This window comes from Rhineura floridana, chromosome 13 (genome assembly GCF_030035675.1).
Source record: "Rhineura floridana isolate rRhiFlo1 chromosome 13, rRhiFlo1.hap2, whole genome shotgun sequence".
In the NCBI taxonomy this organism is placed as follows: domain Eukaryota; kingdom Metazoa; phylum Chordata; class Lepidosauria; order Squamata; family Rhineuridae; genus Rhineura; species Rhineura floridana.
This window is the reverse complement of record NC_084492.1, coordinates 27,290,968-27,305,825: the sequence shown is the minus strand read 5'-3', so window position 1 is coordinate 27,305,825 and position 14,858 is coordinate 27,290,968. Positions and strand designations below refer to the sequence as shown.

General features: G+C 41.0%; 1 protein-coding gene across 6 annotated transcripts in view; it reads right to left on the bottom strand.

Moving 5' to 3' along the window:
* Window positions 1-2,591: 2,591 nt before the first annotated feature.
* The window catches only part of PHKB (phosphorylase kinase regulatory subunit beta), a 154,655-nt gene continuing 142,388 nt past the window's right edge, over window positions 2,592-14,858 (bottom strand). For all 6 annotated transcript variants that reach the window (XM_061594575.1, XM_061594576.1, XM_061594572.1 and 3 more), the window contains 5 exons: window positions 14,333-14,467; window positions 10,479-10,608; window positions 7,052-7,159; window positions 5,038-5,178; window positions 2,592-3,225 (listed from right to left, as the gene is read on the bottom strand). In XM_061594575.1, coding sequence (XP_061450559.1) covers window positions 3,088-3,225; window positions 5,038-5,178; window positions 7,052-7,159; window positions 10,479-10,608; window positions 14,333-14,467 — 652 coding nt within the window. In that variant the 3' untranslated portion in view covers window positions 2,592-3,087. The remainder of the gene's footprint in view (window positions 3,226-5,037; window positions 5,179-7,051; window positions 7,160-10,478; window positions 10,609-14,332; window positions 14,468-14,858) is intronic.

Sequence of the window (14,858 nt, the reverse complement as noted above, 5' to 3'; positions counted from 1 at the left end):
TATTTGTCTCAGTTCCTCAGAATCCCTTCCTGCAAATGTTAGTTCAGGTTCAGGGATCTGCCCTATATCTTCCACTGTGAAGACAGATGCAAAGAATTCATTTAGCTTCTCTGCAATCTCCTTATCGTACTTTAGTACACCTTTGACTCCCTTATCATCCAAGGGTCCAATCGTCTCCCTAGATGGTCTCCTGCTTTGAATGTATTTATAGAATTTTTTGTTGTTGGTTTTTATGTTCTTAGCAATGTGCTCCTCAAATTCTTTTTTAGCATCCCTTATTGTCTTCTTGCATTTCTTTTGCCAGAGTTTGTGTTCTTTTTTATTTTCTTCATTCGGACAAGACTTCCATTTTTTGAGGGAAGACTTTTTGCCTCTAAGAGCTTCCTTGACTTTGCTCGTTAACCATGCTGGCATCTTCTTGGCCCTGGCGGTACCTTTTCTGATCTGCGGTATGCACTCCAGTTGAGCTTCTAATATAGTGTTTTTAAACAACTTCCAAGCATTTTCGAGTGATGTGACCCTCTGGACTTTGTTTTTCAGCTTTCTTTTTACCAATCCCCTCATTTTTGTGAAGTTTCCTCTTTTGAAGTCAAATGTGACCGTGTTGGATTTTCTTGGCAATTGGCCATTTACATGTATGTTTAATTTAATAGCACTGTGGTCACTGCTCCCAATCGGTTCAACAACACTTACATCTTGCACCAGGTCCCGGTCCCCACTGAGGATTAAGTCCAGGGTTGCCGTCCCTCTGGTCGGTTCCATGACCAACTGGTCTAGGGAATAGTCATTTAGAATATCTAGAAACTTTGCTTCTTTGTCATGACTGGAACACATATGCAGCCAAAATACCGAGGAAGATTTGATCAAGAGTGAGCAAGGCTCTGAAACTATCCCCGCTTCAGTGATGACAAGGAGGCTCCTTCAATGCATAAGATAGGAAAGAAACAAGCAGCTCAAAATGGGGAGTGTGGGTTGTATGAATATCCTCAGTTCTTGATCCTCATTGGAATGAACGCTCTTCCCACTTGGGAAGGGCCGTAGCTCAGTGGCAGAGCATCTGCCTTGCATGCAGAAGGTCCCAAGTTCAATCCCCGGCATTTCCAGGTAGGGTTGGGAGTGAATCCTGCCTGAAACTCTGGAGAGCCACTTCCAGTCAATGTAGGCAATACTGACCTAGATGGACCAATGGTCTGATTCAGTATAAGGCAACTTCCTACTTCCTAATGATTAGGTTTAGTTCACACAAATGGCAGATGAGGTAGTAAAACTGTTGCTGGGCTGTTTCACTTCAGGCTGCTGCTGCTGGGGAGAAATTTTTATCTTGAAAATACAAAACTAGCATAGGCTAGAATTCTTTACCCCGACAAACTCCTCTTGACTAGTTTTTCCGTATGCAAGGTAGTTTCTTAGGGAAGGCACACAGCTCAGTGCTTAGAGCACATGCTTTGCATGCAGGAGTTCCCAGGTTCAATATCTGACATCTCCAATTAGAAGGATCAGGTGATAGGAAGGGCCTCTTTCTGCCTAAGACCCTATAGAGTGGCTGCCACATCAGAGTAGACAATACTAGATTAGATGGATCTATTATAGTCTGACCTGGTGAAAGGGCAGCTTCCTTCATTCCTAATTTTTCATATGGAGGTCCTTCAGGCAAAGGAGGTGTAAGAAGGATATAAACTTGTGAAACTGCCTTATAGTGAGCCAGACTCTTGGCCCATTTAATTGAGCCGTCTATTCTGATTGGCGGCAGCACTCCAGGGACTCACACGGAGTTAAAAGGTATCTCCTTTTAACTAGAGATGCCAGGGATTGAACCCAGGACCTTCTAAATGCAATGCATGCACTTTTGTTCACTTGTGTACGTGGAAGGAATTCTATCTGCAAGCAGGAGTAGGTTCTTATTATGATTTTGTTTGTGTCTTTGTTTAGGACATTTCATCTGACTTACCATTCTCTTTAATCCAAGGGACCTTCTCTAGAGGGTAATTTAAATCATGTCCCTTAAGGTGCCTGGACTGAGCCAAAGAAAAATGTCTGATATGAAAAGATGTTCTTTAAAATATTAACAATTCCTTCCAATTTCCAATGTTAAAAAAGGAATACGTGTAAGTCAGTGGCTCCCATGCCTTTTCCCCCCGTGGACCACCTGAAAATTGCCAAGAGTCTTAAGTGGACCACTATGATTTTTTCTGCCTGTTGTAGCAATTGTAATGTGTTGTGCTAGAAGTTGTATGGTTTTTAGTTGTATTGTTATTGCTTCTTTTATTTCTTGTATTGTATTGCAATTTGAATTCCATAGAATTCGACAGAATTCAAATTGCCATGGACCACTTGAATCAAGCTCATGGACCACTGGTGGTCCACAGACCATGGTTGGGAACCCTGGTGTAAGCAGTTAACATACTAAACCATTCTTAAACAAAAGAACCAATTACAGACACATTCTAAAGCACATAAACATGCATATTATAGTGATTTTACTTTACCCGTGAGTTTCATTAGGAGCACTCAAATCCAAAGTCACAGTTGTCTTAGAATTAAGAAATAACTGAACTTCAAACACGGGGCTCATTTCTTTTTTAAACGTATGCCTTTACTTCATTCAGTATTCATAACGAAGCCTTTTACTAATGAATTACAATACAAATGAAGGGGGAGAGCTGATAAATTTTGCAACACACATTTAATTCACTATTACATAAATAAATGTATCACTGCAATCATTCTCAAGCAATGCTTAAACTATAAATACAAACCCAGTTAATTTTTCTAAAATATCCACAGTCCCAATCAGCACGAGCTATTTCATGCATTTGCTCTGCCAATTTGTGGCCGCAGTGCTTAGGTAGAGAGTGCAGGTTGCCATTGGAGACGTATAAAAGGAATACGCTTCTTGATTAAATATGCTTTTCAGCAGCTACAGAATCAGCTGTATGCTTTTGCTACCCTAAGTATTTGAGATTGTCAGTGACAATTTATAGTAGTATACCAAACGGTCTGCCTTTTACAGTGAGGAATTAAACATCACATGCCAAGCGATGAGACGCCCACAAAAACATTGTCTTGCTCATTTGATTCCACCTGCATTTAGCTAATAGAACAGGGGTCGTCTGTGCTGGGCTTCACTTCTCCTTCCAGCAATAAATTCATCACTGCTTTTGTCAAGTAGCTGCAAGTTCCTCTCTTTCCCAGTGGAGGAGTGTTGTAAAAGGAAGTCATGTCATCCTGCATAAATAAACAGTTTGATCTTAGTCACAATGCTGAGGGATAACAATCAGGTTAACTAACAGCAAGGAGAGCCACAGGTGGAAAACACTGTGGTGATGAAAAGTGCATTTCACATACTTGACATTCTCTGTCATGCAGTCTGATAAATATTTTGGATTCAAACCAAATAGTGGGGGGGGGGCACAGTAAGAATGAGGATGCTTATCAAAATAACAACAATGGGCAAAAAGATCTGGTATGCATTTGTTATTGTCTAAAACACCATGAGTGAGAGATTTTATGCTGCTTCAGAACATCAGCTTTTTACTGTAGCAAAGCAGTAGTAAATCATTCTGTAGTCTTTCAAGTGAATCACCACTATATTGGTGCTAAGTGTACAGAGCTCATCAACTGCAGGCTCATCTTTTCTGAGGAGCAACTGTCTCCAAGCGAGATGAACAGCAAAGGAAACAGGTTCACAGTTATGTGCGCTATAGTTATAGTAATGCTTTTCCCCTAGACTAAATGGAGCACCCATGGTTTTCAAGGGCATGAAGGGCACTGCTGCGTTCCTGTGCGTTAGAGAAGCGAGTGGCAGCAGAGGAAAGAGGGAGAGGGTGCAGCGGAAGAGAAGTGATGAAGAGTGATGGCGAGAGGAGCAGACAACCAGTAGCAGGGGAGGCGGAAAGTGGGCATGTATTATTTGAAGGGGGAAAAAGCGATAGGTTGTTGGTGCCTGCTTCATCTGGTGCCAGTTCCATTATGGCAGTACTTTCAATGACATTTTGGGCGAAGGAGTAGATTTCAAACACCCGTCTGTGAACTGTGTAACTTCTCGATTGGCTTTCTATTCCTTGCTTCCTCAGCCAACAGTAAGAGCCATTGCAGAGTGTCAGACAAGGACCAGAGAGACCTAGTTTCAAATCCCCATTCAGCCATGGAACTCACTGGATAATCTTGGGTTATCCCAAGGTCAATCATCATCTCTCAGTATAGCATACCTCACAGACCTATCGTGGGACAAAAGTGTGTGTGGATGGGGGAGACACCCTCAGCTCCTTGGAAGGATGCTGTGATATCATACATAAAATACACTTAAGAAAAAGAGATGCTTGGTCTGCTATTTATACATGCGGTAGCCACTTTTACCAATATATGGAGATATAGCTCTGTGTTCTAAAACACAGAAGTGGAACCTGCAGCCCTCCAGATGTTGCTGGACTACAACTCACATAATCCATAAACACTGGCCATGCTGGCAGGTGCTAATAGGAGTGGAAGGCCACAGGTTCCCCATCCCTATTCTAAAGAACAATGGGAAGAAGTCGCCCTTCTCATGCATTTGTAACAGTATGTGGAAAGTCATCACTAGGGTGACTTAGAAGTAACCAATTTGGAAGCCACCCATGTTACAGAAACAGAAATTATGCTGGGGTGACATATGGTGCAGAAGCTAAGAAATGGGAAGGCTTGCAAGCATTACTTTCTCTGGCTGCCTTTGATAAATTTGCACAGGGCTCCTTCTGATCACAGAAAGGTATCGTTTGTGGTTTATGGCTGGGTGGGTAAGAGTGGAGCAAATCAGGAATTCTTCTTTGGACTGCAGTTTAATTTGAGCCAGAGAAGAATTCTGAGGTTTTTGACAATGTTATTCATTGTGGAATCATTGTGACATTATTTAGAATTTTAACTAACTTTGCAGCTACTGAAGACATCACAAATCTGATCTGTTTCCAAATTGAAAAAAAATACCTGCTTTGTGGATTAATTAATCCCAGTAAGAAACAAGAACAAAAGAGGCATTAACTCTGGGATGAGTATTGTACTGACTTGTTTTTCAGTGCCCTTGAGTCGATTCTGGTCCTTCTGAAAATCATTAAATGCTTCTTTCACCAGTCTGTCCAAATCCACTTTATCCTGAAACTCTAATTCAGGATTTCTTTCCAGAATAACAGAGACAACCATCAACATCTAAAGAATAAAATAAAAGCAAGAGATTTAGACACAACTCCTTCCTTTTCAAGGGAAGTTTAAAATGTGGGTACTTTGAAGCCACAAAGCAAAATGGGAAAATATACATGACTACTAGTGACTCTTACCACAGAGCATGACTTGATTACATTTGAACACTGTTACTAATGGAAAAGTTAAGCATGTGCATGATTTTTATTGGATTGCATCCACATATTGGAATATACTGTTAGAAATTGAAGGTGGAAGAATACTCAAAATATTGTTATAATAGCCCTATTCATATGTTACATACATTTGGGGCTCTCCAGCCCTGAAGGAGCTGTGCATCTCTGCTCCCAACCTCTGTGTTCAGAGCATGGGCATCTAAAGAAGAAGAATCCCTACACATGAGCAGCTATTCACACATAGTGGTTCCTCTTCAGATGCTTGCATGTCAGGGCAGAATTAGCCTGGTCATGTACCACTGAGGGCAGAGCAGGCAGTATGGCACTTATCCTTCAACACATGAGTGCCCCAATCATGTTCAATGTGTGAATAGAGCTAATGAGCTGAAGTAGTAAAGGGAGCTAGGTATCAGATAAGGGAAACAATTACTGGTAAAGATAAAAACATTCATGGGTTTGAAACATAAAACAAAAGCCATAAAAAGGTTTTGGCACTTTTTCCCTTCCCCCCCCCCACACCTCCTTTAATTTTTCTAACAAACTGTCATGGAAACAATATAATTTTCTTTTGACACATAACATAATGTTGACTCTTGCAGTTGACGATGCCAAACTTGGAGTGGGGATATCTCCACAAATAATGCAATAAACAATATTTTTTTTAAAAAAATCCTCAACTGGCAACTGAACTATCAGCAAACAGTGGCCACCACCTAGAGAGCTCTTTGAGGCGCTCCCCAGAGTTTGTGCATGCCAAAGGGACCTGAGACTTCTTTTTTGAACATCAGTCCTCTTTACCACCAACTCCATACATGCTGCATCACAAACTGACGTTTAAAAGGTAATAAAATTACTGGGTGTGAAATATAGAACATAGGAAACTATGTTACAGAGTCAGACCACTGGTCTCTTTAGCTCGGCATGGTCTGCACTGACAGGCAGTGACTCTCCAGGGTTTCAGACAGAGGTCTTTCCCAGATTTACAATCTGGGGATTGAACCTGGAACTTTTTGCATGCAAACCCTGTGCTCTGCCACTGAGCTAAAGCCCTTCTCTACTGTGCAGAACTGGGAAACTGTTTGATGGGTTGGGTCTAGGGATGGGATCTGTTGGCGGGTGCCGCATTCGAAAGCATTTCGTCAACCTAATGGGCCTGTATTAATTCAAGTTCATTCTTTGTCCGCTAGCTGCTGCTTTTACTGATGCGTTTTTTCCTTTACAAAAAGTACTGATAATAATTAATATCAATATTTTTAAAGGAAATATCAATATTTTAAAGGAAATATTGATAAATGAAAGGAAGTTGATTAATTATAATTCCTGATATGTTAAAGATTTTTTTTTATTTTTTTTTTAAAAATAAAATCACTACATAAAAATTCAGTCTGTGACTATAGAGTCTAAGTGAATTAATGGAACATTTGGTACCGAATTAGGTGGAATTCTAGCACTTCCCTACTTGGGACCAAAAAGTATATTTTGGAGGACCACTGACAACTGCCATACATCAGGATGACACTGGGACATCAGCTATTACTTATTCTAATGATGATACTAGAAGACTATAGGATGAAACCTGCTGTAGCAGTTTGAGGCTTAATTTTGTTTGAAGCTCTTTCACTGCTTAAGTCTTGGAACACCCTCATTCACTCATTGTTTTCTAAATGTAAAATACAACAATTGATTCATCATCACATGGTACAAACCTCAACAATTATTTGCCTGTATTCAGGTTGATCAATATTCTTTAACATGTCCTCAACCAGAAGGGAAAAGTTCATTTCATACATGGTCATGTCCGACAATGTTGGTTGCTATTAAAACACAAAAAATGTAGATGCTAATGTGAGTTAAAATAATATCAGTCAATTTCTATCAATTTCTATTCTCCCTTCCCCCTGCACAACTTTTAAAGATACAGAAGACCTCTTGGTTGCCAGGCCCAGCCTCCAAAAGGTCTTCTTTATCTTTAAAAGTTGTGCAGGGGGGAGTATTCCACCTTGTGATTTTTCCCATTACAGTGTTGCAAGAACACCTGCACTTGGCTGACTTTCTTTTCTTCTAAACACACAGGATCAGTCTCAGGCCATGAACCTGGCAACTCTAATACAGAGGGAACACACTGGGCCTTCAGATTACTACAATCTGATATGATATATGACCCTTCTCCAGTAAGTACACTACACATATCCACAGCCCCATGCCTTGACCTAAACCCCTGACATCAGGGCTGGAAAATAAGGGAGAGGGGATGCATTGCCACCTATTGTGGGTTCTAACTTTAGGCATCGCAAACCTGAGTGATTAACCCAAAATCTTGATTTAGCACCCTTTGCTCCAGCTGACAAAACTCTGGGTAAAGGGACCTCACATCAGTCATCAAGGCAGAAACAAGGGAAAGCTAGACCAATTCAAAAATGTCATGGAGACAACCCATTCAGCCCTCCAAACAGTATTGAAGGGTTGTAAGAAAAATAAACAAGTACTGTGGTCTGTTTGGCAGGAGCAAAAGGAAACAACATTTTATTTATTTAAGCACATGTAGCCAGGAACTGGGATGAGGGCTCAGGAGCCACAGGCTGTTCCTTAATTTACAGCAAAATCCACCTGACCATAGCCAAGGAGGCAGGGGGGAAACTTCAGGTGCACATCCCAATTCCTAACACTAAAACTCAATGCAGAAGCAGCCTCAGACCTCTAACCAGGATACAGACTTAGAAAAAACCTGCAGGAAAGGGCACTGGCACATTGGAAAGGGCAAGATTACTCCTCCTTGCTGATAACAGCACAATTGATTTATGACCAGGCGGAAAAGTTATCATGCTTTGTAGCTACCTTAGAAACTATTTAGCCTTATTAGGGTAGCCCATTGACTTTTCCAGATGGCACCAAAAGCCAGAGGGGAAAAAAATCTGTGATAGATTTACCATCTAGTGGAGGGGGAAACTTTCTCTGCACCCACAGCTGATGACTGAGAGGAAGCATCATTCAACCTCGGTAAGCTGTGAGGCCTCCATGCTATTGCCAGAAAGACTGAAGAAACTTCAGAAGCAAACCAGCTTGGTTGAAGCTGAACCATCAGCTAGTCTTCCTCAAAAAGTCTACCCTCCTCCTCCGCAGAATCAGAGAGTGAATGATAAGAGGCAGGCAGTGCTCCCTCTTCCCTTCAGGGAACTGTTTAAGGCAACATCATGGTGCCACCTGTCCCCTCAGCATGTTTCTTAGCCGGCTCCACAATGGCAGCAGAAGAAACTTCTGGAACAGAGGGAGGAAGGAGAGTCCACTTGTGGGATCTCTTTCTCTTATGCCTCCTTGAATTGTGCCTTATTCACCCCTCCATACTCTTTCCTTTAAGAACATTTGTTGAAAAGGACCTCCCCCTCCTCTGTTACTATGAGGGAAGGAGCCCTTAACCTCTTGTAAAAGCAGAAGCATGCCCAAGAGTAAAACACTTGGAGAAAAGTCCATGACTGACATAGGAAGCAGCGTGACCAAACTCATCTGCAGAAGCTCCTGCCTCAGAGTGCTGGGTACTGTCAGAGAAGGAGGCATTCGAGTCTGACCAGTTCCCTTGCAGACGACCATTGCGGCCAGAGGAGGCAGAAGCAACAGGCTAAGCCTCCGAGGCTATGACACAGCTCACCCTGCACAGCCAGGGGTGGGGAGCAGCCAGCCATGCTTGAACACTGTCTACAAGCCACTCAACCCCCTAGCAATTCTCAAGCCTGAGGATGTTGAAAGGGCAAAAGAATGAAATTCAATGCCTCACTGATTGATGATGCAAGGAGTGGGGAGCAATCAAGTGATTTCACAGGGATCTGGAATCCTCAAATGCTTGATTAATGGAGCAGGTGCGGCAACACAATGATCAAATAGAAACGGTGCTGCCGCTTAGGTCAGCTCAAACAAAATGCCGGTCCCACTCAATGTTTATTGTGGGACCCCTCAAGCTCCATGGCCTTCAGGAACCAAAAGAAGAATTCCCTCCTGGGAACTCCGATGAAGGCAAAATGTCCCTTATAACGACCTGACACTCTCCCCTCCCAGACCACAAGGGGATAATAGAGGGAAGGGAATAAAAAAGACACAAGATACACATGCAAATCCACAAGGCAAAAGAAGTATGTACTGAGGTAAAAAAAGTACACCTAGTGTAACAAAAATTGTGATAACACCAAAGGGGGAGAGGAGGAAGTACAGTAAAAACACAGACTCAGAAAATAGATGATAGGAAAGGCACAAGGCCAAGAAAAGGCAGATACTCAAGAGAGGACCCAACTATCCCAACTGCAAGCTGGGTCGGTCTGGTGAGAGGGATGATTCCTCCCCCTGGAGAGGAGGCAAAAGGCTTTAGTGGACCCAGCCTGTTCCTTCCAGTAGGAGGCTTCATCCCTATCAGGGATGTCATCCATAGTCCTCGGGTACAATAAAGTTAAAGAGCAGGAACTTCTTTAGAGCTACATATCATCTTCAAACTACAAAATTCTAACCATTTTATTATTCTGTGAAATCTGATTATGGCCTTCCAGATTATTGTTTTTTTATTTATCAGCTGATGCTCTGAGGAAGGCATTTATAGCTTTGCAATTTCAAACTATGCCCACAGCATATTTGCACAGGAGATATTCCAGAATACCTGTAAATCACTTGTGTATCTGCAATTAGGGAGAGGTGGAAAATATTGTTCATTATGTTCTGTATTGCTCCCAGCATAATTCTCCTTAGGCCAGATTTCTCAAAGGAATTCTACAGCTTCCTTTTTGAATAATAGGGAGAAAATCTGTTATTTGTTGATGGGCGGGGAAAAATAACACTACACATAAAGCTTCTATGTTTGCTTAAGAGCTCAGTGGATCAGACAGAATTTCATTGTGCAACACTGGGTCCCATGTGCTGAGGACCACCTCTGCTAAAATGTACTTCTATACCGTTTATATTTCTGTGATGAAAACAAATGAATTTGACTAACTGGCATTAGCATATCCATGGGCAGGGAATGAACTGAATTATGGGACTAAAGTTCCAAGTTCAGTTTTTTGACCACTAGTTCACACTTGCTTTCTCTCTGGGTATACAAGGCAGTCATTCCAAAACTAAGGGTGGCCTGAGAGAGCACCACATGTGTGATTTTACCTGTGGCAAGAATTTCCCCGCTACTATTAAACCATTGGGAGTTCTCTCCAAGATTTGCCACACCCTGTCATAGAACCCACTGGGAGTTCGATTCAATGAACCATCAATCTGACGTCTGTTCAACCAGCATCTGCAAATAACAAAACAAACAAAATGTTGATGAGTTCACAAAAGTGATCTGTTCCCAGATCAAAACAATGTTGCTTTGTGGATTAATTAAGCCCTGTAAGTAATAAAAGTAAAAATCAATCCATCAATAATGCAAAATGCAGTATGCCATGATGCATTTGTTGTTAAATGTTTCATATTGTTATTTTAATAAAAAGGACAAAAGTAGACTCTAGTGAGAACAAAGCAAAATGCTTAGCTTCAACAGCCATATTGTTAAAGTTGAATGTGTGCCTTATTAATGGATTTTCAAAAAGTTAAATCTCCTTAAATGGGAAAACAAAAGAAATGAACCAAATAAATCTCTTCAGGTCATGACCAGAAGTTAATTTATCAGAGGCAGTCAAAGCCTTCAAGCTGAAAAGCATTCTAGCTTTTGAGATATTTTCAATGTCTTGACATGTTTGAAAAATTTAAGTAGAGCTTTTGCCTGTGATTTGTCTCAATTGTCTCCCACAGCCCTAACAGCATTAAATAAATAAATAAATAAATAAAAGTTGTATTTTATTTAGGAAGTTACTGTCGCATGTTCTCTTTAGCAACTAAATATCTTAAGGCTCTGAGCTGGGACCAATATAACAAGGCGAACTGGGGTGACTTTAGCCCTCCCCAAGTCAAATTACAATGTCAACAAACCACCCAATTTGGATAAGGGCTCCCACAAACTTTATGTTGCTCTGTTTTTCTGTACATTATATATCTATGTTTCTCTATGTCCATCGATTTTGCAAGACATGAAGCTGTCCAGAATGCTGCCTGTGGAGTGGTGAATAGCTCTGGATGATTATTTTGTTAAAGTAGAGCAGTAGATTTTTTAAAAAAGCTAAAACATTTCACTTTTTTTTTAAAAAATCATCTGCTGTTCTGCTTGGGGGGAAAAACCCTCTGGAGCAATTCAGCACTCCAGAGGCAGTATTCTGGACAGCCTCACCTATTGGAGGATGTCTACTCCCAAAGCAAACAAGCATTGGAAAGCTATGCTGGACAGTGTGAAGTGCTAATATGTAAAAATATGTACATGTAAGAATGCACACCATTCAGCTGCCTCTTAATTATTTGAAGGTAAGAAAGAGCAAGACACAAATCCCTGCTCCCTCTCCTCCCCCAAATATGAAGCTAATATGGCTTTTGCAATTTTAGTTAGCCTAATAAAGATATTGCCTGATTATAGAGGAAAGTGCATCTCCTTTTCTTCTCCCGCAAAAGCCTCTGGACCTATTTGTCTGCAATTGGAAGGCTTAATCCATTCTGGAGGAATTCCTGTGCCTTCTCTCAAATGGGTGGGGGGGATTATAGCCATTTTTAGATTTCCCATAATGAATAGGGAACATTTTTAAAAACAAAAATGCAGATACAAGGCAAATCTTGAGGCCCATGCACACCCCTTAGATTTCAAAAATTGTGTTTCAATATGAACAAAGTCTTAGACTGAAACTCAATAAAAAAATTATTCCAAAACTGGCTTGAAATTTATGAATTTCTGAAAGAAAAAAGACACAAGAGAAAGGGCTGAAGAACTGTGGCTCAGTGGCAGAGCACACGCTCTGCATGCTTAAGGTCCCAAGTTCAATTGTTGGCATCTCCAGGTAGCATTGGACTCTAAACTCTTGTTAATCTTAACATAGTTCTTCTGGGTTTGGATATCACAACAAACTGCAGTTATTCTAAAATGAAAGTAAAAGCTTCCAAACTCCTGCTCCTGGCCATGCCGGAAAAGGAGAAGGGAGAGGGAAAGCATATGAATGAGCATGAGAGAGGCTAAGTTCATTATGGTAACAGTAAAACATGGTTTACTATGGTTTGGCACAAAGCAGGATTACAGGGAGTATAGTATATAGCATAGCATGCAAAGGAAGCTGGGAAGCAGAAGGATAGGAAGGACCAAGGCTCCTCACAGTTTGTTCATGTAACATCAAACTACGGCTTGGCATTTCAACTGAGCCACATCTTACCATTACAGCTTCTGTAAAAGAGCTGAAAATTATTGTGATGAAAAGAGGAAACTGTTCATATGTAATAGGGTTTATTGGGGAGGGGAGGAGGTGTTGTAAATATCACATAGGGAAGACCAGTTTATAGACCTTGTGTCATTTTCAATCGAAATGTGTTCAGGGTGAACTGGTTCATATGTTCCCCCAATCCAAAAATGGTGAAGAAGAGAAACATCTCTCATATACCAAATCCTGCAGCACTGGAAGCACTAACAAATTTGTTATAAATTGCCATAGATTAATAAATTTGTTAGTCTTTAGATTCTACAGGACTATTTTTGTTGCATCAGACTAACATGACTATCTGTCTGGAAGTTACGTAACAAGAAGAAGCCCCAACTCTACACAAGGAAAAATAGGCTTTTTTAAAAAAAGATCTGGCTGTCACTGGGTTATAGTTGGAAAAGGAAATAAGCTAACTGGATTTTTAAATTATGAAAGTGCTTTTTCCAGGCAAGAGTTAGTCCTTAAAACGGTTCTTCCCTTTGAAGGTCTCTAGGTAGCCCCCCCCAAATGCTGATATTGTATAGAAATTTGATTTGATAAGATAAGAGCTTAGAAGAACAGCTTTTCTGAGCAACTCCATCTTCCCAAGTAATAGGTGACTAAGAGAACGGAAGCAACTCATTTACCAGGTGTCTCATACTCCCCACTTATCAATATTTGCAGAGCTCCCTGCAAAGAGAAAATTAAACACTGCCTTTGGGGGGGAGGGAAAGTGTTGAGATTACATTTACGTAGATGTGTTTGGCAGAGAAGCTGCCATACCAAATGTTTAGAGTTATTTTAAAAACATCACTGTGTACACATCAACACCAAATCCAAACTAGTGATAGATGATACTGTTTTAAGAATAAAAAAGAGCTGAATCCAGACAAGCCGTTCAAGAGTTTGACAATACTTTAAAAAATCCTGTTGAGGGATTCTACTTTTGTAATTGTTCAGTCTCACTTTTGTGATTGTTTTAAGTTCATGGTACGAGTCACATGGCCACCAAGATCCTTTTCTGACTTTCCCAAATGGCAACACCTTACCCCACCTTCAGTCCCAATGCCAAATCACAAATGGAGAAATGTGTCAACTTTCTTGTGATGCAGAATACAGGCCACTTTACATAGCACCATTAAGGGTCAGAGACATGACCCTTGGTACCTCAATAAATTAGCTTAGTTTCTTTCCTCTCAACTTTACTTCTTTGCAAAAGTGAATCTTCACATTTTATCCAGTTCAATACCATTCCAGACATAGAGATATGGGAATGTTAATGTAAGAAGAAGTGACACACTACAGGCAGGCAATGGTATTCTGGCTTGAGCATGCTGATGAAAGAGAGGATTTGATGAAAAACAGAAGAAAGAGGTCAGTGATCAGCAGATACGCCCTGCTCCAACTGAAACAAACTTCTCAAGTAACTAGTCATTGGGTTACATTGACTTCCTTAGGTGAGGGAAATCTTACACCCCAGACGCTTGTAGCTTCTGCCAACTGAAGTATCAAAATCTGATGATAGAGCAAAGCCCTGGACAGTGATAAAGAGTGAATATACTCATCCATGTCTCCCTTTGCTTTTTTGACTTCAAAATAAAATAATGTATGGTGAGAAAGAAGAACAGTTTGCAAAGGGAGAGAAAACAGTTTGCGCAATCAATCAGCAAGGAATGCCACTGTGCGATGTGCACTGAGAGAGCTCCTTACCTCCCTTGCTGCTGAGGCTGAAGAATATCCAAAAGAAGTTGCTTCACGTCACTGGGTGACAGCTGGTATAAATCCATGGGGGGCATCTCCCCTGCACGGATCTTCAGTTCATACTTCATGGCATGCACAATCCATCTGAAGAATGAAAACATCAGTTAACTCAATCGTTATTTTTCAAAAACCTAAGAGGAAACATGAAAAAAGTGGCTGAAGTCTCCTCCATCAAGACAGGTAGCTGGAGAAAAATGGACATGGATTGAATGTATCGAGCCTGCACAACCTGTAACCCAACAAGCTGAACACAGCCAATGTATTGCAACCTGTTAAAAGCAAATAAACCTCCAGCTTTTACTGCCTGCTGGGGACTAAGAGAAGGAGGCTTGGAGCAACTAAGACACAATATAAGCTGTACAGATGGGCATTATCACAGGATATAGGTCTGAAGGCACACAAGTCTGCTGTTAACTTGCTAACTGCCAAGCAGGTCTTCATCTGGTCAATGCTTGGATGGGCGACCGCCTGGGAA